General features: G+C 36.0%; 1 protein-coding gene across 1 annotated transcript in view; it reads left to right on the plus strand.

Moving 5' to 3' along the window:
* The first annotated feature begins 705 nt into the window (after positions 1-705).
* LOC149567736 (protein-lysine N-methyltransferase EFM3-like) overlaps positions 706-25,228 on the plus strand; it is a 57,523-nt gene continuing 33,000 nt past the window's right edge. The window contains exons 1-2 of the mRNA XM_089820998.1: positions 706-1,403; positions 23,721-24,194. Coding sequence (XP_089677124.1) covers positions 1,035-1,403; positions 23,721-24,194 — 843 coding nt within the window. The 5' untranslated portion in view covers positions 706-1,034. The remainder of the gene's footprint in view (positions 1,404-23,720; positions 24,195-25,228) is intronic.

A 25,228-nucleotide genomic window follows, 5' to 3' on the forward strand; every position in this document is an offset into this window, starting at 1 on the left:
TATGTACTTTTGAAAGAATTGTCAAGGTAAAAATGAATATCACACTCAAAGCTCTATTGTAAGTTTTGTTGGTTTTGTATGTGATTAGAGTTTTATTGATGTATGTGTACTTAGAATTGTTGGTGCTCCATCATAATGGCTAATGGATCTCCTCCATTCATTTAAATTTCTTTCCTTTCTATAAGTCTTAGGGTCGTTCCTATTTTTAAAGACAAGCCAAGGTTTGAGTTGAGTGCAAGGACACATATTTAGGGGGAAAAACTAAATTTGAATGTAATACATGTCTTCTCTACCAAGATTAGAGCACATTGATGCCTTAAATGAGATATAATAATAAAATAGAATACAAAATATTGTAAAAATGAAAAACATCCACTATTAATTGTTCTTAACTGACTAAATATTAGACTTGATTCAAATTAAAATTTATTTCACAAAACTTAAATAACTAAATAATAGATTCACTTCAAAAAATTCAATGAATAAAAAATTACTATATAATGATTAAATACATTTTTTAAAACAAGATTTAGACTAAATATCATTTAAAAACCTACAACATAACCTTCCAACTAAACCAAATGCCCATTGAAAGGACTCCTTAGAAAGAACTTGGACAGGGGAAAAGTAAAAGGAACTCTTCATCTGTACAATTCAATTTTGGGCTCATTTAGACTATTCTTCTTAGCTCGAGTGGCCTCTTTTACTATCATGGATGTGACTGAAATCATGGTGTTTGTTCGTTCTGTCAGCATCTTATTTTCTCTTGGCCAACGACACAACAAGGGCAAAGATTTAGAATATGAAACTTTCGTGAATCAGAACCTATAGAAGAGGGAGCAAATTGTTCGGGGAGGAGGGTTACATGCTAGTCCAAATGAGCGAATAATAAAAGTGGTTTGGACATCAAGTGGGCCACGGTGAAAAGTCACGCGATGTCCGATTTAACGAAACGAAGCTGGTTAAGACTTCAGATGGCAGATGGCGGATAAATAAGATTAAAAATTCAGGCGGTGGGCGAATAAGAATAAAAAATGGCAATTTTGAAAGTCAAGTATACCAGTTCAATTCCGTTGGAGCCGATTAATTTTCATCGGTCAAATCCATACAAGGAAATGGAGGAGATTGAGAGGTTGATGGGTACATTAGTGCAGATTGTAGGCTCATCTGATTTTTGCACGGAGGATGAAAGATGGAGAGTGGCAGAAGAGAGGATTATGAAAATAGCAACAACTGTGGAGCCCAGGGTAGTCATGGGTTTTCTGTTGGGTGTACTGCGGAGTGCAAATGTGGCAGACGAGGTGGTCGACTTGGTCGCAAAGACAATGGCTCTCTGCTCTGGCCCCTGCGCCGCTCCTCCTCGCCTCCGCCTTTTCATCTTCTCTCCTACTCTCACTATTCATGTATTTATTCCTCTCTACCTCTTTTCTATCTCCTCATCATTCATCTATAATCCACCACAAGTAACTCAGTATAGATTAACGAAATTAAGCGACCCGCAAACTACTTGCTTCAGCTGCTTGGCATAGCTATATTACCATTTATTCTCAAGTCTTTTGGGTTTTCCCTATTTAATATATATTATTAGTTATATAGAAATAGGTACCAATCATTTCAGATTATACGATTGATTGAATATTGATTAACAATTTTCTATACTTTTTTAATTTTTACCCCAATTTTCTGAGCTTTTTAAAACTGTCCGAGTACACAGAGACATGTACAGTAAAAACTCTAAGCTTTGCCTAGCATAAAGATTCAAAACTAATGAGAAACTGAGTTCGAAGCCCACGTTCCACTTCAGTAATCTATGCGGCCAACCATCGAAAGTGCATGTATAGACTTACATAGCTCTAGAAAGACCATCAAGAACAAATATTTGATTGTCAAGGTCGGTGAGATTATATTTTTGAAAGATTGATTTAAGATTGGGATGCACATGAGACAATATTTATATGTCATTTGGACACTTTAAAGTACTTGTTCGTGCCTTCTGGCTTGACAGATGCTCTACCACTTTTTGGTCCTATATGGATCAGGTATTCAGTAATCAATTAAGAAAATTTGGTTTGGTTTTCTTTGATAACATATTGATTTGCAACACAACCTGAGATGAACACTTGAAACATTTCGATACATTCCTTGGAATATTAGACCAACAAACTCTCTTTGCAAAGGAATTGAATTGCAATTTTGAGGTAACAGAGATTTTGTATTTGGGCCATGCCATTAGTGCTTGAGGCGTCTAGGTGGATTGACAAGAGATCCAAGGCATCTTGTATTGGCCTTCTACTACACTGACATATTTAAGAGGGTTCTTTGACTTTGGTAGTTACTACAGGAGGTTTGTTTGGGGCTTTTGACAATTGGTAGCACCCTTAACAAAGACTGAAAGGGAGCTTTCTCATGGCGTGACATTTTTTAGGAAGCTTTTGAAAAGTTCAAAGAGGTAAAGAATTTATCCCCTATAACTACTATTCTATATTTTTTATAGCCATATTTTAATGGACTGATGTTTCATGAGAGGGAATTGTGGTAGTTTTAGTGTAGTAGGGATTCCCGTAGCATTTTGAAAGCGTAAAATAGAAAATATCAGAAAAGAAGATTCTTTATACAGTTTTTTTAAATGTGCATGTTTTGACCAATTTTGACAAGATTTATTTTGTGGAAGGTTTGTTGCTAAGAATGATCACAGCGATTTGAAGTTGTTGCTTGGCTAATAAAAATGGGTGAGTGAGCTTCAAACTTACGATTTTGATATAGAGTTTGTGAAATGTAAAAATAGTGTAAGGGCTAATGTTCTCTCTAGAATGGCTTCTTTCTGCTCCACTTTTTTATTTTTTTCGATTGGAATGTCTCTATTATCATAGAATAAAACATATTTTCTATTAAAATCTTCGATGGGAATATCAAAGGTGATGAATTTCAGTAGAATATGTTTTTTTATTCTACACCAAAATATAATCTTCCTAATCTTAGAATTATAATCGAAGAAGAAGATTTTCAGAGTTTTACATGAAGCACCAATAACAACTTCTCCTTAAATCAATAGAAACCTTTAAAATCGGGATCAACTCACCTTCATCCAATGGTGGTAACTTTGCAAAAGAAATGTGCTGTCCTAGGGCCATTTTAAGGCATGACACATGAAATATGTTATGAATTTTACTATGTTCTAAAAGTTGAAGCTCATAAGTAACTTCCCAAATCCTTCAGAATGATCCTATATGGTTCATGAAACCTTGGTTCTAGCTTTTCTACACCACTCCTCTTAAGTGAGGATTGTCTAGAAGGCTGCGACCATAAGAACGCCAAGCCTCCAACCTCAAGCATATTCATTTTCCTATGTCTATTGGCATACATCTTTTGTTGATTTTGAGATTGTTGGATGTTTTCCTTCAAAGCATTCATATAATTTTGATTTTCATGCATCCAATCTCTAGCATGTTGTGCTCTCTTATCAACAATAAGTAGGTTTACAAAAGATGTAGTTGTATACCCATACAATGTCTTGGAAGCTGTTGTGCCTATTGTTTGATGAGTGGCATTGTAGTAGTGCTCCCAAATACAACTATTTGACCCAAGCTCTTTGATGTCCCACTACATAGTTTCTTATGTATCCTTCTTCCCACTTGCTAACGATTTCTGTCCGGACAAAGTTTGGTGAGTGGGGCTTGGAGTTGCAAAACCCACTTTTTGTACAACAAACAGGTTGTCAAGACTAATTGTACATATTGGAAAGAATCTTTGAGCTGTCGCACATCTTTGGGCAGCCATAGTAGCTATATTCAGGAGCATGTTATTGTGAACTGATTTATGTCTAATGAATCTTATTAATGGGATTTAGCCTGTGTTACATGGGGATGCATTCCCTCGCTTTTTTGCCTCGTACCTGTATCGGGTACGAAAAGAGGACATGGGTACCATTTTTTGTTGTACCTTGTGCCATGCCAAAACAAAAAAATTCGGTACCGTCCTCGAAATGACATTTCAATTTGGGTAGGAAACAAGGGTATAGAATTCCGTACCGGGGGTTGCATTCCTGTCCCTCAACTGTACCTGATACACATTCTTGTCCCCGATTTTCCAGAACGACGATGACATTAAAAAAGGCAAGAAAAAATTATTTTTAACTTTCTCTCACCCCCGCACGGACTCAGTATAATAAAATACTCAAACCTTGTTTTTGCTTTAGAAAAGAAAGGCTGAAGTCTTTTGTTCATTTGGAGTTTTTTGCAAGTTGTGAAGAGAAAGAGAAAAACAACAGCAGCAAGAGAAGAGTGCATTTTGGAGGTGCAAGAGGAGGTTTTGCCTTCACTTCTTCTTCATTCCAGTTATGTATTTTATTTTCTTCTTGTTTGATTCAAACTTTATTGTTATTTGTTGTCATTTTTATCCTTTTCATCACATAGAGAAGGCATGTTGAATGAAACATTGAAATATTATTTTCCCCCATAACTTGCTGTAGTATAATACACTACAAAATCCAAAAGCATCAGCAACAGCAAGGGTGAGGGAAGTAGTGATAGCATGGATGTTGCCATGTAAGAAACTCAAATGTCAAGACAAAGAAAAGGATCTAGGGCAGCCATGGATGATTCTTCAGCTGATATAGATGTCCCTATGGAAGATGCAACAATGTCTAATCCATTTGAGTGCCCTTCCAAAGTGCGAAAAAAATATGCCAAAGGCCCATACAAACCTAAGTAACCTCTCCCTACAATTTTCCACAAAGTAGACAACGATAAGAAAAAAAATTTGGGGGTAGTAAAGAATGGGAGTGTCATATATGTAAGAAACATTATTTTGGTGTCATGCCCAAACTACGAGGCAAAAACACAATTTTTTTTTAAATTAATAATTAAAATACCCTAAGTTCGATATGGTTGTGATCACAATTTAAGTAAAGGTTCTCTACATTACGTCTTAAGTTTATAAACTCTTGTGGAGGAATACATCGTTAAGATTTTGAAACTTCCGTTATTAGATTGATATCGATCATTAGATACGTTAGTACATTAATTTCTTAACAATATATTAAAATTATTTAAAGAATAATGTAAATGAATTCGAGTTAGATTAATTTGTAAATATCTAATCAAATAAAATCTACATTTAAACTTATTTAAATAGCCAATTAACCTTTAAAATTAAAACTACTTAATGCTCAAAAATAACTAAATAATATTAAAAAAAAACTAAATTAACATTAATATAAAAACTAACTAAATTTACATTACAAAATTTAAACAAACCTATATGAAAATAACAACTAACTAAAAACTATTAACAAAAAACAAAAAAAATAACTAACATAACATAACATAACATAACATAACATATACTAAACTAACCTAACACTAATACTAACACTAACCTACTTACTAACTAACACCTATTACTAACTTTCCCCCCTATGCTCCCCCTACACCCTATCTACACCAAGGGCAGCGCTTCCCAAGGCCAAGCGCTTCCCAAGTGCTGGCCGAGGTACAACACTCTGCCCCATAAAACATGCGCAGGCCTCCCTAAAAAGGTGGGTGACCAAGTTGCAAGGGGGGTGCAAAAGATTCAGACAAATTAATATGCTTGTTTGTTGTATAAAAACAATAAAATTTCCATTCCACCATGAGGCGAGTGCCCAAGTTGGAGAGAAGGGATGGGATGGGATGTGGGGACAGAGTGATGTCACCCTCCCATAATGGCAATTGACTTTGCTAAAACAAAAAAAAAAAACTTTTTAAAAACAAACCAAATCTGATGCCCACCATGGAGAAGTAAATGCAAAAGTTAAATAGGTAAAGTCTTGGATATTTTAGAGGGTATGTTATAATTTCTTTTCTTTTTTGATGTTTATTCTATTACTATTTTTAATTTTAAATATAATTTCAATAAAGCAAAAAGGATATTTAGGGAATCTTTTAGATTCTCTATTGCCGAGAGGGGATTTAAATTGTCTCCCCTTACAAAAACCAAAGAGTTTTTACTCTCTTGGAACACATTTTTTTTTGAAGTCATAATTTTTCTAAGTATACATTTTCAAGCCACTATATTTTTTTTTGACAAAAAGGGGTATTTTATTGAATGGATTTAAAACATGGATTTAATAGTTGTGTCACAATAATACATGATTTATTTGATCTCCTAAACAAACTTGAATTGAAATATCAACCATAACCATTTTTCTTTCCTTAACATAACTTTCATTTTTAACATATAAGGAAACTTGAAAATTTTGCTTAACTAAACCATCATCATTTCATCCTATTTTTGATGTGCATCCAAATAACTGAAAATTACGATTAAATCTCATGATAAGCAATATTACTCAAACACCATTTTATTGGCAAACCTGATTCAAAGGCTCAGCCGGGAAAGAACCAGGAAGAAAACCCGGCGTTGTTGCCATTACAACAAGGTTTTGAAATACAAATTACATAGGATTCCAATCCCAAATTTACAACAATCAAATAAATTTCCTGCAAGTCCCTTATCAAAGGATCAACATCATTTTCTGCAACATATTTCTAAGAACCGTGGAGAGAACAAAATCTGATCAAGTGTCAACAAGCATGACCAAGAAACAAATCAAACATGCATATTCATACAAGGTTTTCACAATATGATTCACAATGAATCAACATTAGGGAAAGGTGGATTCTTCCAACAGGAGAAGTCAGAGACAATACCAAAATAGATGCCCAATTGGGGCTATAAACCAAGAACTTCTGTTCTTCCATTTTACCATACCAAACTCATACGAGGTTTGTGCTGACAGGTAGGGGCCCATAGCACCCTACTCTCTCTCCCTCTTCTCATCCTGAGAAGAGACTCTACACTTGTTGGAGTCCAACTAAAAAGACCTTTCCCAAAATTGGTCACTTCTGCCCTATCCAAGGGTGAGTAGTACCAAAACACACCCATACAAGAAAACATCAAAATTCAAACATAAACATGAAAGGAAAACATTAAAAAATACATGGTTGCAATCCTTCCCAACATACCCAACATACATACAAGCATCCAAATAACAACACCATAGCATAAGCATGAAACAAGCATGAAAATCTAAACAAGGGAGATGAAGAACTCCTACCTTCACAAAGAGGTAATGGCAAATGAACAAATTTGAGTAGAGTTTTTCCCTTCCTTCCTTCACTCTTCCAAGACTTTTCTCTAAAAGTAGAGATTGGGTAACAACTTAAACTACTCCAAGAAGGACCTCTAAATAAGCCTCAAACTCAAGCACCAAAAAGAGCAATAACTTCTCCCACCCATGTACAAATCTAGAAGTTTCTAACTCAACCCATACTAAGGTTAACCACTAAGTGGAGTTGAGGTGATGCAACTCATGGTAGCCACTTGCAATTTTCGCACAAAGGCAAAAATAGACTTTTTGAGTGACCTCAAAAGTCAATAAAAGGGGCTTAGGGGTTGGAAAAGACCCCCAACCCATACCCATACCCCTTGGGTATAAATATTTCATGTTTTAAAGCCTTAGGAATAGATTTGGGACCAAACAAAAGCTAGGAATATTTAGGAACATCGAACAACTCCAAAATGCAGATGAAGCACTAATCCGGATTAGGGGTGACTAAACTCGATTAAGAAACAAATTAGCAAAAAGACACTAACTAAATCCGACTTAGGTTCAAAGGTTACACAGATAAGCCTAACTAGCTTGCTGGAATGCATATGCAAATTCACGAGTGTCAAGCGACACTAAAGAACAAAGTTACGAAACATAACATTTACTGATCACGGAAAGATACATTTATACATCTCACAAAACAATTAAGTTACGAACAACAAGGTTTCCACAAATGGCACATAGGGATTAGTTCCGTTCCTCCGTCGGGTTTCTCGGCTAAAATATCCTGCACACTCATTGCACACATCAGTAGTCCCAAAAAATCACATGCACATATGTATATACGTATCAGGAAGTCACATAAGTTAAAACATACATCTTCCAAATCAATCAGGGTTTCTCTCGTCCTACTCATATTCTTAATCATTAAAATCTCTTAATCAAAGTGTTAATCCTGCATTTACTTATTTTGTCAACATACATGTTCATAAAGCATTAAATGACGAACTCAAATATCTGAAAGTAAACATCACACAACATGAAATAATATAATATGTTCAAAGCATCAGAAAATGTCTCGACATCTCGAGTCGTGAGTATCAAAATAATAGTAAGGTATCAACTATGCTACGAAGGGTCGGGGTGAGGCCTCACATTTGGGTGCTACACAAGAGTCTGTTGTCATCTTTTATGGATAGGCAGGCAAGGGGTGAAAGGTTGCAAAAAAATTACAGTTGAAGAAAAACTTGAGGCCAATAAGTTGCATGTGGAGGGGGAGTCATTAAAAGTAGGGGGTCCAATAGGTCGCACACCTGCACCGCACCCACACCCACACTAACTCTCACTAGCACTACCGGTAAAGGGAAGGGAAAGGCCAAGACAGATACAAATGTGGCTCTATTATTTAACATACAAGCAAAAGAGAAAGCTGAAGAGTCCATTGGTAGATTTATTTTTTGCTCATAGTATACCATTCCATGTTTTTCATTTCTCATTCTATAAACAAACGTGCAAAGATATATATGTTGTTGGTCCCTCATTTACACCACTAGGAGAGACTAAATTATGCACCACTGTCCTTGATAAAGAGTACTCAAAAGTAAGCATTTTGTTGGAGGATGTGAGACAAGCGTGGATGAGTTGTGGATGCTCTATAATCATGGATGGGTGGACCGATATCAAACATCGACCACTCATCAATCTTATTGTCACTAGTACAACAGGGGCCTATTTTCTTAGAGCCATTGATTGTTTAGGAAAAACGAAGGATGCATCCTTCCAATTTCAGATTTTAGGGCCTTCAAATGTTGTGCAAGTAGTCATTGATTTAGCCCGGGTGTGTAAATCAGTTGGATTGATAGTAGAGAGCACCTATAGACACATTTTTTGACCCCGTGTTGTGTACATGCATTGAATAACACCTTGAAGGACATTGGAAAAATTGATTGGATAAAGGCTATAGTGTCCGAGGCTAGAGATGTGCAAATGTTTATTTGCAATCATCACACCTCTCGCATTATTTAGGAGATTTTCCAAGAAATAATTCTTCAAGCCTGTGGACACTAGATATGCTAGCTACTTCATTTTGTTGAAGAGGATGCTTGAGGTCCAAGAGGCCTTACAATCCATGGTGGTCAATGTAGAGCGAAATAGATGGCATGAATCAAACACCTCGAATAGTAGAAGTGTGAAACAAAAAATCTTGGATGATAACTGGTGGACCACAATGAGGTAAGAAACTTAAATAATTCTTATTGCTGATTTAATAAAAATATTTCTAATTTTTGCATTCGCTGATTTTTTTAAAATTATGATGTTTCTCACTTGCAATTTGCTTCCATTTGTAGAAACATATGCTCCTTCATTGACCCTATTGTGTAGGCCATTAGATATGCTGATACTGACTCTCCTAGCCTTGGAGAGATTTATGATACCTTTGTTAGCATGCTTGAGTAGGTCAAGCAAGCTATTAAAAACAAGGAATCTACTATAGAGTTCTGAGGAGCATGTTAAGCCTATTGCGATGAAAATGTGGAACACTATGAACAACCACTTCATATGGCAGCCTACGCAGTCAATCCTAAATGGTATGCACCAATGCCTGGGAGAGTGCCTCCTCATTTGCTGATGAGGAGGTGAGTCCAATTTATGTTTAAGTTTTAAGTTTTTAATAGTGTAAGATTTGAATTTCTGATTTTCTAATATGTTTTTTTAGAATTTATTTGTAAAGTTTCTAAATTCTAACTTCAAAACAGCTGTTTGTTCAATATAGGTGAAGAAGGGCTTCTTCAAGGCCCTTTCAAAAATGTATAACAAAAATCCAGTGGCAATGGCTTGACTTTGCCAATCTTCGTGATCCAACTTTTGGTAGACCAGAGGCTAGGGCTGAAAGAGCTACATTATGTCAAAGGGATTCGATTGGATGGTGGACATGGTATGGTGAAGATGCACCTGAGCTGATAGCTCTTGGCATTTGTCTTCTTTCATAGGTTGTGAGTTCCTTTGGTGCATAGAGGAATTGGTCTACATATAGCTTTATCCAATCAGTCAAGAGGAACAACCTTACCTCTAGATGATTGGAGAAGCTTATGGCTATTCATAGTACATTGCAACTAGAGGAGCGGCAAAGTCTTGAGTATCGATAGACTCCAGGACTACGTTGAGATGTTAATCCCGAGGATGCATTGCAGATTGATGAGGATGACACACCTCTAGAGCTGCTTGGTGTCCATTGGATGAGGACCTTCTACCTACCCCTACTAGTGATTCAGAGGGAGAGGCTTGTTTTGATTTAGATTCCTAGAGGACAACTATATATTTGGCTTTCCACTTTGCAAATACTTAGATACATTTTTGCTTTTGATTATTATAGAGTTGAACATCTCATTTAGACTGCTAGTATTTACTTTATCATTATGTCATTTTGATTTCATGCATGATACATTGATGCTTGGAGCCTTTGGGCATTTTTGCTATATGTATGTGATATTTAGATATATCATATATCATATTGTCATTTGAATCTTGATAGTTTTCAATTTCCATGTATTGATCTTCTAAAATGTCTATACTATGGTGAATTGTTTATCAATGTTATGATGTGCATATTTGAATTTTGCCTCTATATAAAAAAAATCCCCTATGTTTTTAATCGATGAGGTCTCGTACCCTAAATATTGGCTTTGACCTGTACCCTTACTAGAAATACGTCAAAAAGTCCCTACCTCAAAAACTCCGTGGAGCATAGGATTAGCTGATTGGTTAGCTATTTTAAAATTGGTGGCTGCATGAAACTTGCACTATTGACATTAATTGGTTTACATCTATTTCTGAGTAAGTCTCTTGTTGTTTGAAAATTGAAATACATAAATTTAGGAGGGTTAGCATAGCAAAGAAATCAGAAAATATAATAACGTTGTTGGTATTATTTTGAAGTATCTAGAACTTCAACTATGTGGGTTTGGGCTATTGTCTGTTGTTAATATTCTATAATCTATATTATTCCAGGAATTAGTAAAATACATAAGCTTCCAAATTTCTAAAAATTACAAAAAGGAGACATTACAAGATTAAATCAAAAGCTAACACTTACCCCTACACTATTAAATTGTTCCCATGCAAACCAATCATATTGCAGAATTTTGTCCACTAATACTAAACCCTTAAACAATCTTTAGTTGGAAGTTTGAGCTAGATAATTATAAACTACAAATAGACCTTCTAGAAGATAATCTAAAAAGTAACTAGTCTACAAATAGACAATTTTGGTTTTTAGCTCTTGGTGATGATTATTTAAATGCCTTATATTCATAACTAGCGAAAATGAAATCACTCATAAATTCATAATTCAATCATTGTCATATCCAACTATCCTTGCACAATAAAATTTTAAAATTACAATTAATTTTTGATACTCTTCATATTGTTCATTAAAATCATTAAAGTCAATAGTTGGTTCAATTTCGTTTGAACCACAATCATTTAGAGTGCCACTCCCATTGGCTATGTCACATACAAAAGCTACCTTATCCGTAGAAACTTCGACAATCTAGACCAAATCCTATTTTTCTGCACTCAGTTAGTTGTGTTAACCAAGTGAATGAAATGTTATGTTCTGCAATTCCACTCAGTTGAAGAACTAGTAACTTGTTGAATTTGCATACAACATTTTAGTATTTAATTCTATAAATACAAAATATGAAATGGTTTCGAATATTGTAGATGTTATGCAGACTCTTTTTAATGAGCCCTGCTAGCTCTCTTCAAATTATGCTGAAGAAATATTTTTGGTGTTTTGGAGTTTTGCAATGTTTTTGGTTTTTGGGGATATATGTGTTTATTTTTATTTTTTTAAAAAGATAAATGCATACACTTGAATGCAAGAAATTGATAACAATTTGCTCCAACTTTGTTTGCAATTGAACAATGATAAAATATTTACAAATTCTCACACATGTGCAATAACTTAAATAATAAATAACCTGAAATTGTTGACGATGTTGCTTACCACTTTGCAGCAGTACTTTAATTTCCCACATTACGGCAGAGCCAAGCGCAACTCCCTGACTGGAAAATGCAAACCAAAAAGATCACAGCCTTGAATTTCAGATCGCAGGTTCTGTATTGATACAGCTATGAATGCCATAACTGGTTGTCATCCTTGTGTTTTGTCTCAGGAAATTATTGCAGGCTTTGCTAGCTGCTTCCCACGTCACTTTCAGACTCTTCAGAAGATGAATTAATACCAAATGCTGCCTCCAGGTATAGCAGCGATTCGCAGCACTACCAAACACCCAAACGCATACAAATTTCAGAAGTTCAACCTCTTGATTATTACCTTCTATTCAGCAGTAAGCACAAGCACAATTCATTGGCGAACCGTCCAACTCAAAGTGCAACAACAATGAGGAAAATTCAGAGTTCCCCAAACAGTTTAGCATTGGTGAAGCCAAGACCCAGGGTGCCACAACTACACTACCAAAAATACAAACTCAACATATCCAACTTACTATAAATAGAAATTCACTCCACTGAGACCCTTAAATCTAAGTGTCCGCTCATGAGGTCACGATGATGAACTAACATGGCCAAACTTTTGGAACCTGCTAAATTGGGAACATTAAAATCCTCCCTCCCCAAGATTGTTTGTCCCAAATCAGTCACAATCCTGGGTCTTGAAGTATATCCTCAGGCTCCCAAGTGGCATCCTCATCTGGAAGACCTTGTCACTTCACCAAAAGATCTCTAATGATCAGCTAGCGCAAGTGCCTCTCCTTGGTATCCACCATTGCCTCAGGTATCAATTCCAATCTCTGCTCATCATCTAGTGGGGGTAAAGTAGAAGATGGGACAACTTGTCTACCTAGCACCTTCTTGAGGCGCGGGACATAAACACATTATGCACTTTGTTGTCCTCTAGCAAATCGAGCTCGTAGGCTACCTCACCCATGCATCTAACCACACAGAAGGGACCATAGTAGTGAGGCTTGAGCTTCTCAGTTCCACTCTTTTTGATAGATGACTACCTATAAGGCTACAACATTAGATACACCATGTCACCCACCTGGAAAGAACGAGCACTCCTCCATTCATCAACATGTTGCTTCTGCTGATTCTGGGCCCTTTGAATGTCATCTCTTAGAGTCCTCATCACATCCTGACTGTCCAACAATAAATCCTCTGCTCTGAGTACCCTACTGTCATTGAATAAAACATCGATGAAGCTCAGGGGCTCGTACCCATACAAGGCTCGAAAATGGGACATCTGAATAGACATATGGTGAGTGGAATTATAACAATACTTGCACAAGTATATCCACTTCACTCAGGCTCACTGCTATGTTGACACAGTTTCGTAGATAGCCCTCCAACCATTTATTAACAATCTTAGTCTAGCCACTAGTTTGAGAGTGGCAACTAGTGCTAGGAGTCAACTTTGTCTCGTACAATCTGAACAACCCCTCCTAGAAGTGACTCATAAAATAGCTATCATGGTCAGTAACAATGCTTCAGGGAAAACTGTGCAACCTGAATACCTCTCGGAAGAACAACTCAGCTATCTGTGTCGCTGAAAATGTAGTGGGATAGGAAAGAAGTGCACATATTTGGTGAGGTGATCCACCACTACAAATATACAATCTTTGCCTTGGGCTTTCAACAAGCCCACAGTAAAGTCCATAGATGAACACTCCCACTTCCTCTCAGGAATGGAAAGTGGCTGAAGTAAACTGATTGGATAAGTATGCTCCTGTTTGTTCTGCTAACAAATAGAGCACTCCCTGACAGACTGCTGAACATCAGACTTTTGGCCCTTCCAACCTCTCTTGAATCTGTCTATAGGTCCTAAAGAACCCGGGATGTCCAACCAATGGAGAATCATGAAAGGCCCGCAACGCAATATGCCTGACACTCGATCATGGGACCAAATAAATCCTCTCCTTTTAAAAGATCAACTCATTTACAAGAGTATACCTATTGTCTTAAATATTGCCGTCAACAATACTAGCTACCTACTATCCCTTGCATACTCAGCAATGATCAAGTGTCTCCAATCTTCAGAAATCTCCGTGATAACATACAAGTGGGGTCTCTATGAGAGTGAGTCAACAATTACATTATGTAACCCATCATATACGAAATATCAAAATCATGACTAAAATTTGTTGACCCACTTCTACTGCCTCTCACTAAGATTTCGTTGCTCGAGGAAATGCCTCAGGCTATTATGGTTGGTTTTGATGCAAAACTTACTGCCAACCATGTACTGCCTGAATTTGGTTGAAGCATGTGTAATGACCAACATCTCCTTCTCATACACAATGGAAGATCCCTTAGGACCCCTGAGCTTCCTTCTTTCAAATGCAATAGGATGGTGATCGTGGGAAAGCATGACACCAATGCCCTCACTTGAGGCATCACAATGCAACTCAAATGGCCTCAAAATATATGGCAATGCTAACACTGGGCATGATGTCATAATTTGTTTGAACTTCGATTGTGCTTGACAAGTCTACTCAAAAGCACCCTTAAGGGTCAGATCAGTAAGTGGGAGCTCCATGATAGAGAAACCTACCACAAATCTGCGGTAGAATGCACCCAAATCAATGGAGCGTCTAAGCTGTATCAGGTTCTCTAGTGTAGACCAATCTAATATAGTACAAACCTTATCATGATCCATGTGATCTCCCTTTGCACTGATAATATGCCCAAGATAGAGTAACTATGTCATACCTCAGGCGCATTTGGACTTCTTGGCATACAAGGAAGCCCTATCCAAATGTCCAACATTGTATCCAAGTGTGCCACATGATCATCCCATGTCTCCATGTCTTACTGTATACAAGTATATCATCAAAGAAAACCAAAACAAACCTCCTTAGCTGGCTATGGAAGAATTTGTTCATAGTAGATTGGAATGTCGCTAGGACATTAGTCAAACCAAATGTCATGACTAAGAGCTCAAAGTGACAATAGTGATGCCTGAATGTTGTCTTCTCCACATCTTGCTCTCTAATTGTGATTTGCTGATCCTCGAATCTTAATTCAATCTTGGAAAAGTAGCATGCCTTAAATAGCTCATCTATAAGCTCATCAATGCGTGGGATGGGATACTGGTTCTTAGTAGTCCTTTTATTCGGCATCTGATAGTCAACGCACATCCTTATTATACCATCCTTTTTCTTCACCAAAACAACTAATGAAGCAAAAGGGGACTTGGCCTAATATGTCCCATAGTGAGCAACTCTTGAATAGTCTTCTCGATCTCATCTTTGAGCCGCTTAGGGTGCTGGTAAGGAGAGATCATAACAGGCTTAGTGCCCTCTTGTAGCTCAATGATGTGTTGTATGCCTCTATTAAGTGGTCTACCACATGGTAAGTCGTCACTAAACACTTTAGAGTGTTTAGTTTTAAGTTGCTGTATATCAAGATGGTAAGCTGGTTTTTCTGTCCCATTAAATGTAGGCAACATCCTACACTTTGCTGCCCAATCAATTGTATCATTCTCAACAATATGATACATACATCTAAAAGAAATCAACTTCTGATTGCTATTCGTAATAGCCTTAAGGATTTGATTTTACCATCCTTAACGAACCTCATCTCCATCTTCTTGGTGCCGAGATAAATGTGTTCTATGGTGTGTAACCAGCTCATACCAAGAACCACATCAGTACTCCCCAGGCCCATAACATCAAAATCTGTCTTAAATGAATAGTTAGTCAGCTTCATGGAAGCTTAGAAATCAACTTGTTATACTTAAAAGTGCAACCATCAACCAACTACACTCTAAGGACCTCAAACTGCCCCGTCTTAATTCCCCTCTTGGAGACTAACTACGAGTCAATAAAATTGTGAGTAGCACTTGTATTAAGAAAAGCGATAACGTGCTGCCCTACCAAGAGATCACGCAGCCTAAATGCTCCTTCCTTTATCATACTAGAAAGATATCCTGTAAGATTAGAATCATCAATCACTTCATCACTATTTCCTACTCCCTCACGTGTCTCTTGCTCATTATCAACTGGTTGTTCCCAAAAAATTAGAATTCTCTTCCTCATCATAGAACCAATCCATTAAGAGTCTCCTGATCTAAAGAAGCTACCATTGGTCTCTTAGAATCAGATCTTTCATCCTTCTTATGGGCTGCCTTATTGTCATATGATGAAGTAGAAGGTTTGGAAGAAAAATGACTTCATAGGGTAGACATCTCTAGATTCCTTGTTTTCTTCACAACTTCTTGCAAGGTAGGTGGATCCAAGGACTTAACCCACCCTCTAAGAGCTTGATAGGCTCAACTAGTCCCTCTATAAATAACATAATCCATCTCCTCTCTGAAATGTCATCCACCATCATAGATAAGCGCTAAAACTCGCTGATTAATGTTTCAAGACCCCTTGGCTAGCTTAAATGTGCCAGCTCATGGAAATAAGTCTCAAGGTCTTTCCTGTCAAATCTCTCTACTAGTCTATTGACAAACTCCTGTTTGGAGACTATCCAATCATGGTGCAATGGTACTAACCCATGGTACTGTTACTAAATTTTCACACATGTCAAAATTCAGTCCTAAACAATGTGCAAGTGAAAGTAAGGTACACATTTTTACATTTAGCTCATATTTATTGAAAAATCATATTTCATTCCGAACAAAAGAATAATAAAGAAATGTCCTTTGTATTATTCATCATAATAGATACAACTCATATTTACAAAGCTGAAATGAAATGAAGTGTTGAATATAAACGCCTCTCACACAGTTGGTTGTGAGAGTAGCCTCTATTCTACTGATATCTATCTCTATTCTACGAAAATTCATAACATGAAAAGAAAGGAAAAATAGAATGAGAGACGGCCAAGGGAATTAGTTACTGTCTATAATGATTGGTCATGCTGTATTGGCTCTACATCTTTTAAATTGGATTTGGGTATTCCTCTGGACTTAAGTGATGTGTTATTTCTTCCGAGTATATAAAGAATTCTGATTTCAATATCAACCTTAGAAGATGAAGGCTATCATATGGCTTCCACTGATGGTAAAGTTTTGGCATAGAAAAATATTTGTGATTTTAAAACTGCTCGTGAAATTGGAGTTCGTCATGACAACCTCTACAAACTTTTAGCTCGTCCACTTCATGCACTAGCTCTAAATTCATCTGATTCAAGTGAATTATGGCACAAGAGGTTTGGGCATTCTAATTTTAGACTTTAGCTTCTATGGAAAAAGCTATTGTTGATCTTCATAAACTAAATTAGAATATCGCGGAGTATGCTATAGGTAAGAATATTAAGAGCACCTTTCATAATAGTGAATCTAGAACTAAAGAAATTCTAGAATTAATTCATTTGGATCTATGTGGTTTCATGTTTATTGCATCTCTTAGTGGATATTGGTATTATATTTCCTTCATTGATGATTTCTCTAGTTAGTGTTGAATCTATTTTCTTAAGTCTAAGCAATTCGATAAAGTGTTATCTCGTTTCAAAGAATTCAAATCATTGGTTGAAAATATATCTAACAAGAGAATTAAGATTTTAAGATCTGATAATGATGGAGAGTGTGTATCCAAAAATTTTCATAATTTTTCTGTTGAAGCTGGAATTAAGAGGGAGTTCTATGTTCCCAATAGTCCTCAACAAAATGGTGTGGTTGAGAGAAAGAATAGGACTGTTGTTGAGGCGACAAAGTCAATGATTCATGATCAAATTCTTCCTACTTTTGTATGTAATGAAGCTTGCAAAACAACAATACACATTCAGGATCGTTGTCCACATCAGATTTTTGACAACATGACTCCAGAAGAAGCTTTCTTAGGTATCCAACCACACATTAGTTATTCCAGAATTTTGGCTGCCCTGTATATATTCACATTCCTAAAGAAAAAAGAACAAAGTTGGAACCTTTAGGAAAGAAAGGGGTATTTGTTGGCTATAGTGATTCTTCAAAAGCATATAGGATTTATATTCTAGGACAAAAACAAATTGAGATCAACAAGGATGTCAATTTGATTGAATTATAGCTTGCAAATTATCTAAAGATTCTAACTCTGAAAATGATAGAGAAAATGCTGAGAATTCTCAAGATTTTGTTATGGCTGACCCAGAATCCCCTTTGGAGATTCAAAGGTGTTTGCAGATTCAAATTTTCATGCTGGTCCATCTAATCCACCTGATCTCATTGATTTTTCAGCAAGTCCTAGTGCTCCTCCAGCCAATAAGAAAAGACCTTTATGGGCTAGAAACATAATCGAAGAAGATGAAACTATGCATCTCCTTGCAGTACTTTTAGAGAAAGTAAGAAACCTCAAAAGTTTGTTGGTTACATTGCATTAATGCATTATGTAATTGTACAAAACCTTCTAGTGTTGAAGAAGCTTCTAATTAACAAGTATGGAATGATGCAATGATGGAAGAATATCAGTCTATTTTTAAAAATGATGTTTGGGATCTTGTTCAAAGACCAGTAAATCTGTGGTTTCCTCTAAATGGTTATTTAAAATTAAACATGTTGGTGATGGTAGTATAGATAAACCAAAGGCTAGATTTGTTGCTAGAGGCTTGTTACAAAATGAAGTCATAGATTATGAGGAAACCTTTGCACCCTTAGCTTGTTATTTTTTTATTAGAACAACCATAGCTATTGCAACAATGAAGGGTTGGAAACTTCACCAAATGGATGTTAAAACAACATTTTTAAATGGAGTCATTGAAGAGGAAGTTACATTGAACAACCTGAAGGATTTGTCAATGTTAGAGAATCGCATGTATGCAAGCTTAAAAAGGCCTTGTATGGCCTCAAGTAAGCTATTTGAGTGTGGTATGCGAGAATTGATAACTTTCTCCTAAGTTTGGGTTTTGAAAAGAATGATGTAGATCCAAATTTGTATTTTCAAGTAAATGGTAACAAAGTGTTAATCCTTGAGCTTTATGTTAATGATTTATTTCTAACTAGTGATGATGATCTTATCATTAAAAGTAAGAGTGAACTTACTTCAGAATTTCTTCAGAATTTGACATGAAAGATCTTGGATTATTGCATTATTTCCTTGGGCTTGAGGTATCCGTATGACAAAGCTCAAACAGAGTTATTTAAGTCAAGGTAAATAGGTAATAGATATCTTGAAAAGATTTGGAATGCTGGATTCGTAAATCTATGGTTGCTCCTATGGAAGCAAATCTAAAAAAATAACATGAGAATGCAACTGTTTCAGATTTGGTTGATCCTACTATGTGTAGGCAGCTAATCGGAGCCTTAATGTATTTAGTTAATACAAGGCCTGATATTTGTTAAGCAGTAAGTACATTGAGTCAATTTATGTGTGCACCAAGGCAAATTCATCTTGTTGCAGCCAAACATATTATGAGATATATTCATGGGACAATGAGATATGGATTAAAATATTCATCAGATATTGAGCTAACTCTACATGGCATCTCTTATTGAGATTAGGTAGGGTATGCAGCTGACAAGAAGAGTACTTTAGGTTGTTTAGCTTGGGTTCAACAATGGTTTCCTGGTGTAACAGTAAACAAACTTGTGTAGCACAGAGTACTGCAAGTAGAGTATGCTGCAACATGTATGGATGCAAAAGAAGCTATGTGGCTTTGCAAATTACTTGCTAGTTTATTTGGTCAACTTACAAAACCTATTATGATTATGGGTGATAATCAAAGTTGTGTGAAACTTTTAGTCATCCCAACTTTTCATGACACGTCAAAACATGCAGAAATTGAACTACCATTATTTGAGGGAAATGGTTCAAAGAAAGGCTACTGAGATTAAGCATATTTCTACAAAAGAGAAGGTTGCAGATAGTCTCATCAAGTCACTTCCAAGGGTGAAGTTTTGCTACTTTAGGGATAAGCTTGTTTATTGTGGAGAATGATGTGCTTGCTAAGAGAGAGTCTTGGCTCTAGTCATTCATTTCACGCTTAATGAGTTCTTTGTGAGAGAACTTCGAAGTCAGATCCCTTGTTCCACCCTCTGTGAGTAGGTATGGTGGAAATACATACTTCTCTGGGAGAATTATGAGGCATGAGCCCTCATTCCACTTGCTGTGAATAGGCATGGTGGAAGTGCATTCTTCTCTAGGAGAAGATTGAGGTGCAAGCCCTCGTTTCACTCTCTGCAAGTAGGCATGGTGGAAGTCATGTGCATCTTTTCTTTCACCCTCTAAGAGTAGCTATGGTGGATATGAGATAAATTTGTATACTATAATGATGAGATAACAATTAGTTTTTGTTATGCTGAAATAACAATTCTATTAAGAGAATCTATGATGAGATTTTTGTTTACTGTATCTTTGGTTGCAGCTATGTGCTCTTGTCATGAGAAGGTACTCTGAAGATCTCTCTATTGCTAAGAGTGAGTGCTGAGAACAGTAGCAGCAATATAGATCTTCAACCATCATATTTCTGCTCTTACAACTTATAAAAGTTCCGTTCATACCTCATTAGCTTGTTGGCTCTTTGTTCGAGTTGGTTGTGGATATTATATCTCCTCTTGTCGTGTTCACTGGTTATTGCAAACTTTGTATTATTCTTCAGCACATCTGATGTTCTTCTTTGTGTATTGGCATCATACAAGGTTCTTCATCTATGACAAGAGTTGTTATCGGGATTGTTTATGAATCCTGCTGTGTTGGTTCTTGTTTCTTCTCTGTTGGGCCTCCATTTGTTATCTCACTCTCTTCCTACATGGCTATTAATCTATGTTGACTCAGCAACGTTGTGTGTCTCTTTCGCTGACTCAGATTGGTTGAAATGTTTTTTTTTTTGTTGGAAATGAGCAATGATATCTGGGGTTGCCAGTTATTATCACTAAAAGTTCCATTCTCATATTCATGGTCACCACATTTTCTATGACTTGACGGTTCTTATTTCATAGGCTTGTTCTTTTGTAACCATTGTCGATCTATATTAATTTTTGCTTCCTTTTATGAGGATGGACTATTCATTATTCAGTGGTGCATAATTTATTGTTTTTGTGTTTTTGGGCTCGGTGACAATGGTTTTGAGCATTCAGTGTTTTGTATTGTGAAGAAGACCAGCTATTTTATTTTGCATATAAGTGATACTCTTAGAATGGTGTATTAGCCGATTACCTCTGTATTATTTGTAAGAGCATATTTTATTTTGGAGTCTCTCAGACTGATTTTATTTTTATCATCTTTTTGATCAGTTTGTGTGGAAGACATTAATAGGAGAGAACAACATTTTGTACTTGAACTCTTCAAATCAAATAAAGATTATCTTTGTGGTGGGCTAGTTTGTTTCCCTCGAGGAGGATTTTTCCCAGGATAAAATTTTCTTGGTGTCTGAATGTTTTTTCAAAGCTTTAATTTAATATTGTTGCATTATGTTACTTCTGGTTCAAATTTAACACACCTAATGTAATTCACAGTGCAATAAAAGGTATGAGCCCCGCATGTCAACATCTACATACACCTATAAGTAATATTATATCTTTTTGTACATATAATAACCCTCAACCGGTTATAGCTTAATCAGACATCATTTGCTTTCACAATTCGATGGTTTGACATTTCGTCAAACACCTGGCAAGCATTTCCCATACCAGCTAGTGTTACTGGATATATAAGTAAATTGCTCTAGTCTGATCTAATCAACAATTTATGTATTTTCAGCTAGCAATCATTTACAATTACTTCCAATGCCTTTGCTTAACAATAAAAATTTCTTCTACCATTCACTGTTTGCTTAAAAGCAATTACAAATTACATTTCATTTTTTAAAAAAAGAACATGGAACTTGAAAATGGTATGCACAATAAACATTCAGGTTCACCACAGATTGCAGCTCTGGAATGATATGCTACAGCAGTCAAACATGACACCTACTATAATGTTGATATTGTAAGCCAGAAATGCAAAAATTTACCCAGCTGAATCTTCCCAGCTCCATATGCAGCTACAACAATCTCCACCAAATCACTCCATCACCTTCAAGCTGGAACTCAAACCCTATAATCTTGATCGCAGGCTTCATAATCTGAAACACAGATCTCTAACTTGTAACCACAGATCAATTTCTGACTTTCAAAGACACCCCAAATGCGGCCCAGAATCAGTGACAACAGCCTCCAAAAATTCCGGAAGTAATCTTTCAACTAGAGCAATATAATATCAATGCTCAACAGATATATAATCTCAATTTCTCCAACCCTAATCAGCTTCCCAAACATCGAATACAACAGTAGGGGAAAAGACTCCACAATTAAAATTAAACAATTCTCAGAATTAGTCCACCATACCTCAGCAGTGGAAAAACATAACCATCAACCCTTATACCTTAGGAAGGGCACATAAACCAAAAAACTCAGAAAACCCTTCATAGGTAACAAAAACAAATAATCAAATGGATCCTTTTCTCATCAAATGGGCTCTATTTTATAATCTCCAAATGACACAAGTTTCCCAGATGAACTCCACTTAAGAAGCTTCCTCAACACAACATTAAAATATAATAAAGTGTTATTATAAGATAATTTATTAATTCCTTTTGGCTCCCAAAAATGACCATTTCTGCCATAACATAATATTCTGATACACAAGGCCACTATTTCTTGTGCCCACAATTTAAAACTTTTCAACTCGGTTCCAACGAGCTATGATATTGAGATGACCAACATACAACACCAACAAAAATAACCACCTCAACATATTTAGATGAATAATAATAATTCACTTGTTTTGCGAAAACAACTAAAGAAGTATCAGTATCAAAATTTGACAACACTAGAGTGGTCCTGATGAAAAAGACGATAAATGAATTTGACATGGTGACTTACTATAAATAAACGCTCCCTCTAAGATTCTTGGAGTCCAAACTAGAAGCCCGAAATAAAAACTGAGAGCATCACTCAACTCTTCTAACTCAACTGAGCTCATCGGAATCAACAGTTTGACTTACTATAAATGGTAAGTCTCTCAAACAGAGTCAAAACACACCATAGGTTGCTGGAACGTCTATAATCCCACAATTGAGACCCTCAAATCCCACTATCAGCTCACGAGAGTTGCAATGGTGAATTGACGAAGCCAACTGCAGGAGCCTGATAAAAAAGATTTTAGTACATAACAAATTTCAATTTATTCTCAAATGTAAGCCCTTGAACAGCCTGCTTCACATTAACTTGTTGACCGGGCAATTTCTCAAGATTGGCTGTGTGGACTTTTTATTTCATTGTAACATCCTCCTTACTTCTTAAATCAGCAGTTGGAGGAAATATCTTGGTAAAAAAGTTGTCTTACTCTTAATAATAGATAATGTTCAATATGTGTAGTTGAGGTTTTTGTTCATACATTGTGCCTATAAAAGTTATTTTTACAGTAAAATTTGAGGAGTCAGCTCAGATATTTATATGGGTGATGCTTTGTCCACCTGTCCAATGTTGCTTCGGTGTTTCAGGGCCTGTGGTTCTGTTCCAAATATTTATGACAGATATGAACATTCTTGAAGCTTGACTGAAATAGAATGTCTTATTAAGGTGTAGCAACTTGTATTTTACACCTATTAAACTCCTGAATTATTTTGATGTCTTTGTTACTTGTACCAAATTTTGAATGACTAGTTATCTGGTCCCAGCAATTGACTTATATTTTTCATGACTCAGATTAATGAGATGGATTACATACAAGGCGGGTTGGGCTGGAAAGTGTGGGGTGCAGCTCTGATTCTGTCTTGGCGCCTTTTAGCATTGAAGGATATTGTTCGTGGAAAGAATGTCCTAGAACTTGGAAGTGGTTGTGGTCTTTGTGGATTACTACTTGCAAACCTGGGTACTGCAAAGGTGGTCTTGACTGACAATGTTACAGATATTTTAATCAACCTCAGAAAAAATATATCTAGACTTATCATAAATGACCACAGTGAATTGAAGCCATATGTACAAGTAGACCAGGAGAAATTTCTTTCTAATACAGAGCAATTTATGGTTGGCCATCCCCAAGAGAACCTTTTTCCAGATTATATATATGAGAAAAGTGCAGCAGGAGAAGATTCTTGTTCTTGTATTTTAAGTGTACGGAAGCTAGATTGGATGGAGGATGCTGCTATAGCATCACACGATTCATTTAGTAAGATTCAGGTAAGCTTTCACCACATTTTCCATTCAAGTGAAGAATGCAACTGTGTGAAATTGTTAATGATGCTTATTTACTTAATCTTCTATTTCTTGTTAAGAAGATGATCTTTTCTGTGGCCATTAGAGAATATATTTTTTGAACAGTCTACGCTCTTTTACATTATGCACACCTATCGCCATTTATTAGTTTGTATTATTTTTTTAGCTATTTCGCATGGTTGGTTTATAGTTTTTTTGCATAGCTGCTTATACTTTCAGATTTTATTTCCTTGTGTGGTTATTGTGCAGTTCCAATTTAATAAGATATTTTTCCTTTCTTGTAACTTTGCTTTCTAGGACATTAAACATGATAAATTCATGTTCACTTCTATATTTTCAATTTTGTGATAGCATTTTCAATTTGTGAAATGGGACCTTAGGTACAAAAACTTTCTTAGATTTGGGAAGTTGTTATGGCCCAAAACAGACATAGCGTAATTTGAAGAAAAAGAAAGAAATTTCAACCTAATGCTCTGTAATTTGTCTGGCTAGATTTTTTGCAATCTTTTTGTATTTTCTGTTTTTTAAAAATTGAATAATGTTAACAAATATGATATATAGACTGCAAACACTTCTTAACTAATTGGTGGTCCACAATAATAAATAGCAGAAACTTAATTATGAAAACTCTTTTGCAATAAATATGATAGATATAGCAATAGCTTTGGCATTAGGGAATGCTGATATAATGTGACAGGATATACAACTTGCATATTGACAACAAATTGACATGTACAGCACAAAACCCTCAATCATTGACAGTGTGACAGTTTGCAGCAAGCTAGGCCTTCTTAATATCTGACACCTATGTATAAGTTCTTTATCTGAAATGACCTCTCATCTACAACAATTTTAGTAGCAGTATCCTCCTCAAAATGGATACAGCCTCCACAAATAAATTCAATGTGCTTTGTATAGTTAAGAACTTAGGGGTTCAAAAAGTATGACCACTTTCAGATCCTGAATCAATTCTGCTTCTAGTACAACTAACTTCTTCC

Source organism: Cupressus sempervirens, chromosome 3, assembly GCF_028749045.1.
Source record: "Cupressus sempervirens isolate cs-2001-9-10 chromosome 3, ASM2874904v1, whole genome shotgun sequence".
NCBI lineage: Eukaryota > Viridiplantae > Streptophyta > Pinopsida > Cupressales > Cupressaceae > Cupressus > Cupressus sempervirens.